Source organism: Oculina patagonica, chromosome 12, assembly GCF_052425735.1.
Source record: "Oculina patagonica isolate OP01 chromosome 12, crgOcupat, whole genome shotgun sequence".
NCBI lineage: Eukaryota > Metazoa > Cnidaria > Anthozoa > Scleractinia > Oculinidae > Oculina > Oculina patagonica.
Genome location: NC_135769.1, coordinates 32,972,778 through 32,978,228, shown reverse-complemented (window position 1 = coordinate 32,978,228; position 5,451 = coordinate 32,972,778). Strand labels below are relative to the sequence as shown.

Genomic DNA, 5,451 nt, shown 5'->3' with positions numbered 1-5,451 from the left:
TTCAATGTGGGCGAAGATCATCTCAAACTCACAATTTGCCCAAGACACCGCGACAAGTTTGGCATCCGATGGCGTTCAAATAAAAGAAATTGTGCCGCTCCAAGTGGATGGTCTTCGCATGGGAAGTCAGTATCAGGAGTAAGAGGAATATCTCTTTCTCATGCCAAACTACTCCACCATTTAACTCAAGTACTGCTTCCTGTAGGCTCACGTAAGTTTTCAGCCTTATAACACGTTTACACGTTTGATACTTTTTGTTACTCCATATTAAACCGAAATAAGTGGTAGTCTTGGTCAAAATCCGCCCGTTACGCATTGATTAATACACAAAATAAAGAGTTGCTTTTTAACTATATTGAGACCAAATTAAGCCCCGAAGGGTTTAGAAAGATTATTTTCCAGAGCTGACCCCCCTCTTATTCCAGGGCCTGGATGATCGGGGGCCCCACTTAGCTGAAGGTCTGGATCGGCCACTGACTCAGCACGAAACGGAGAAAAATGAATAAGAACAAGAAATCAAAGATTTTCTAGTTATACATTCTAGCTAGGTAGAACATGAAATCCAGCCATTTTTTAACTCCTTAGGAATATGCACACAATGTCGAAGAAAGCTGGAGGAGTCATCTCCTATAGAAAGCACTGCCCAAGAATCTGCAATTTCACCTATCGAAGATCAATGTGGCCCAGAACTTGAAGAGGACATATCAGAGAATATCGCAAAGGTAAGTAATATGCATCAGCTACAGAGGAGGTTACTCATTGCTGATCTTAACTATGGTCGCTGCTGCTGCCGCAACTCAATGGGTTTTTTTATAAATCCACCGGCCAAGTTATTTTCTACTAACTCATCTTCACTTGTACGCAGTAAAGGTTATCATTCAAGCTATTTTACTTGCTGGTATAGCCATATGGATTGCCTTTTTATTCCCAAGTGAACATAATTTTTTTCTGTTTAAAACACAGAGAGCAGATGCAGCTAGTTCAGAAGTCATGCAACAACTTGGTGACTCAATCTACCACCTCAAGATAGAAGACTATAGTCCGTGCCAGCCCGACTCTCAACTTGATGACTCAATCCGTCACCTGACGATAGAAGAAGAAAATCTGTCTCAGCCTGATTCTACACTTGGCGATTTAGTTTACCAACTGACAACAGAGGAGACTAGCCTATATCAACCAAACTCACAGTCGGCAAGCAGCGAAACCTCTAGCGGCAGCGACACACCAACAACCAGCCTGACCACGAAACGTTTACTACTGAATGATTTCTTACGTTCATGTGATACTGATACTGTCGGGCCATACAAACGGCGTTGGGAGGAAGCTACCGTACGTACGAGAGCTAACCATGTATCCAAGGCGAAGTCTGTAATTGTGGCTGGCCTTAATGTTATCGCCCCAGGAGATGCAGGCTACCTCTGGGAGGCCGTAAGAAATTCCGGGTCAGTCGAAAAAGAACTCGGTATTGGCGAGCCTGAGGAGCGAAAATATCTTGTTGCTCTGGCAGAGTCTTACGAAAACGCATCATCCTGGGAAACAAGACGTCAAATATTGTCAATCATGGCGGACCTCACAACTTTCAAACACATCCAGAGCTACATCCCAGGCCTTACCGAATACCGGTTCAAAATGGCAAGACAGCATTCTCTTCAGTATGGGCGTGGAGTCGAAGTACCCCGAGCAAAAAGTCCGAGAATGAGAGTGGAAAGAAAACAGCTTGACCACTTTTTAACTTACATAACGAGTCCGCATGTCATCCAGGATATCCCGTTTGGGCAGCGATACCTACGCCTCTCCTCTGGGAAGATACTAGAAACACCAAATGTCATCAGGACGATGATCCCCAGCAGACTAGTAAAGCAATACCAGACTTACTGTGTGGAAACAGATTTCACTCCATTCAGCCCGGCAACTATGCTAAGAGTCTTGTCGGCCTGTGCGGCTACTACCAGGAAATCCTTGCAGGGTCTGGATTACGTTGCAGCAGACGGTGCGAAAGGTTTTGAAGATCTGTGTTCAATGGTGGAACAGCTTAAAGAAAAAGGGGGACTGGACAGAGAGACTGCTAAAGGCTGGGAGATATCCCTGAAGGAAGGGAAGGAATATTTGAAGGCTGACTATAAGGTAACACAAATTATTATTTTTTATTTTGTTTTGTTCTGTGATGCGCTTTTCTCTCTTTATTGCTCCCACTTTGTCGTTACGAAAAATGTAGGTTTTGATGACCACGGCTGGAAAAGAATATGTCTGGTATTCATTATTGCACCTGCCTCAACATTTCGAAAATACTCCCAACCCCTACTCCGAAATTCAGACGGAAGCCAAATATTTCCCAATTATAGGATAAGCATTACCAAAGATGAGCCTACGGGCTAAGATTGATTTACTAGCATATTCTTTTTCAAATATTAAACCAAAACGTATTTGTTACGCACATTTAAATCCGAAGATAAGCCACACCTTTACCAATCCCCCCCCCCCCCCCCCCACCTTTATTTGAGCGCCAGCGCTTTTGTCACTTAATGGTTTTTGCTCAGTCTCTTTTCTACAGGTGCATTGTAAGCAACCAAATTGGAAGTGGATGTTTTATTCATACAAGTTACCTTATTGGTACTAAATTTTGCGATTTTGCGAGACAATATTTCGCGGGATTTTCTTTTTGCGATTTAGTCACAACGTACGTTAAAACTAGTAAAAATATATCAAAAACGTTAAAAATACGTTTCACGGGTCTTTAATTCGCGATTGTTTGAGAATCGCGAAAATTGTGAAATTATAGACCCGCGAAATTAAATACCAATAAGGTATGTAAATTGCGACTCTTTCTGTTTTAACAGGTGCACATATCCGAGTGCTGCTCTGTTGCAGACCATTGTAGCAGCTATGCCCTTAGCGACAGCAAGAACAGTGAGCTGAGTTCCTTGTGTTCCCACGACCACAGTCTCAAGTGTTCGAAGTGTGAGAGTATCAGTGAAGTACTTTGCTGTATCGAACGATATTTAACTAAATCAACGCTTGCGCCCGAGGAGGCGGAAGACTTCTCTTACATACATAGTCAGGCCGTCCAGGCAATCCAGGCCTGGAAAGCACACCAACTCAGAACTGTTAAACAAGACACAGCACGAACAGTGTGTTTAAGTGCTTTGGACGAGAGCAATGTCATGATAACGCTAGATTGGGCAATGAAATTTCTCCCACTCAAGTACCGAGAGACCCAATCTGACTGGTATGCAAAGAGAGGCATATCATGGCATATCAGTGTCGTCGCAAGAAAGATGAATGGGTGGTTTGAAAGTCAATGTTTTGTACATATCGTGGAAAACGCATCACAAGAGACCACTGATGTAGTGCGTATCTTGGAACACACCTTGAGATCACTAAAGGAAGAAAATCCCGAAGTCGGCACTGCCTCCCTGCGTCAGGATAACGCTGGATGCTACCACAGCTCTGGCTTAATAGCATCATGCCCTCTCATGAGGGCTAATACGGGGATAGATGTTAGCAGAGTGGACTTCAGTGACCCACAGGGGGGAAAGGGGGCCTGCGATAGGAAGGCAGCGATGATTAAATCTCACGTACGCAGGTACGTGAACGAAGGGCATGATGTTCAAAACGCCCAGGAATTAAAAACGGCCATTTTGTCGCATGGAGGAGTTCCCGGGGTCCGCGTTGCCGTTGTTGACGCTACTGTAGCTGCTCGCGCACTACCTGAAGTTAAACTCGATGGAATAAGCATGCTGAACAACTTCGAGTTTTCAAGAGACACAGTCAGAGTATGGAAAGCATTTGACGTCGGTGAAGGAAAGCAAATCTGCAAATCAAAAGTTGAAGGTAAGAAAAATGAAAACAGAAAGAAATAAACAATAAACAGTGCGCAACTAACGATCAACTTCGCGTATTACACCCAGTAAGTTTGTTGCAAGACATCAAATACGTCTAGTTATCACAAAACTAAGGCAGCTGAGAGAGCCGACAAGCGAAATCAAGAAACCAGTGTGCTTTATTTGTGGTAAAAGGTTATCTTAGTCCCTGGGTCTTTTTTGTATGTATCTTTTCATTCTTGATTCACTCTGTTAAAGTGTTTATGACAGGAAATCTTTATTGGCTTTTTTCTTTCGTTGATATGCTTAAATATAGGATTGATAGTTAAAATTTGTCCCAAAAAATTTTCCGTCATTTTTTGCCTCCGAAATGTCGCACTCTCAGCCATCTTAAAAATTCATCAAACAAGTAGACGTCACAAAAGTGACGTGACGTACCTATTGTCATAGCGGCGCGGCCAAAAGGTTCGTCACGTCAGCTTTGTGACGTCTACTTGTTTGATGAATTTTCAAGATGGCTGAGAGTGCGACATTTCGGCGGCAAAAAATGACCCAAATTTTTTTATGGACAAATTTTAACTATGAATCCTTTATCGAAACATATCAACGAAAGAAAAAAGCCAAGAAAAGATTTCGTGCCATAGACACTTTAAGCTTAGGGTATAAAATTATGCGGGATTTAGTTTATTTTAATACTTAACCATGACATTCCTTTTTTATAGTTCCTGACATTCTGAAGAGTTGCCGATTTGACTGCCAGTTCTCTCCTGGTGGCTTCGTCCGCGCTTCCCAAGAAAATTCAAAGAAGCCATGCCTTGATGAAACGTTTGAAGAACAAGAAAACGACAGTGGTGCGGTGGAAGATTCCAGCGTCCTGTTTTCCTGCCCAAATGAGGGTTGTGTAAAGGTTTATCAGAGGTATTCAAGTCTGGAGAAGCATATGTCCTTTGGCAAATGCAAGATGTTGCCAGAAAAAGAGACATTGCTTGACAAAGCAAAGAAGTCATACCACATACTCCTTCAAGAAGATGTCAGTTCCGCAAAAGCACTAGAAACAACTGAAGTTGAGGCGACGGAGGGAGCAGGCTTACCCCAGGGTTGGGCCTTGAAAACAGCCAAAAAGCCCAAACGATTTAGTGAAACTCAAAGGAAGTACTTAGAAGACAAGTTCAACCTTGGGCAGGAAACTGGTCACAAACAAAACCCTGAGCAAGTTTCTAAAGATATGCGATTTGCAAAGAAAGCAGACGGGTCGAGGTTGTTCTCCAAAGACGAATTCCTAACTGCACAGCAGATACGGTCGTTCTTTTCAAGAACGGCAGCTAAGTTGCGCAACGCTGTGGCAACTTCCGACGAAGATATTAGAGCTGTGGAAGTAGAGCAAGAGTTTTGCGATGCCCGCCAGGTTGTACTGGATGACGTGCAGTTACGACACCCCATTGTTTATGACAACTTAAACCTGTGTGACATGCACAAGAAGGGGAGAATAAAAGCATTGAGTATAGCTATGCTCAAGACTGTTTGCGAGTTCTTTGGCGTTTCCACGGACGGATTCATCGCAACCCGCAAAGCGGAATTTCTTTTCTCCTTAGAGGAGATTGTAAAGGGGTGCAGCTGTTGTAGCAAATAA

The 5,451-nt window shown here is 43.2% G+C and overlaps 1 protein-coding gene across 1 annotated transcript; it reads left to right on the top strand.

The window, feature by feature from the left end:
- Positions 1-5,451, top strand: LOC144633568 (uncharacterized). The gene is made up of 5 exons (XM_078492414.1): positions 1-211; positions 586-722; positions 964-2,124; positions 2,838-3,831; positions 4,544-5,451. Exons 3-5 carry the CDS (start codon positions 991-993, stop codon positions 5,449-5,451), a joined length of 3,036 nt encoding a protein of 1,011 aa, XP_078348540.1. The 5' UTR covers positions 1-211; positions 586-722; positions 964-990.

Excerpts from the sequence above, each read along its gene's own strand:
- LOC144633568 (XM_078492414.1), top strand. The coding sequence starts at position 991 with ATGCAACAACTTGGTGACTCAATCTACCACCTCAAGATAGAAGACTAT. Across the intron at positions 2,125-2,837 it reads ATTTGAAGGCTGACTATAAG|GTGCACATATCCGAGTGCTG; the intron begins GTAACACAAATT and ends CTGTTTTAACAG. Across the intron at positions 3,832-4,543 it reads CTGCAAATCAAAAGTTGAAG|TTCCTGACATTCTGAAGAGT; the intron begins GTAAGAAAAATG and ends CCTTTTTTATAG.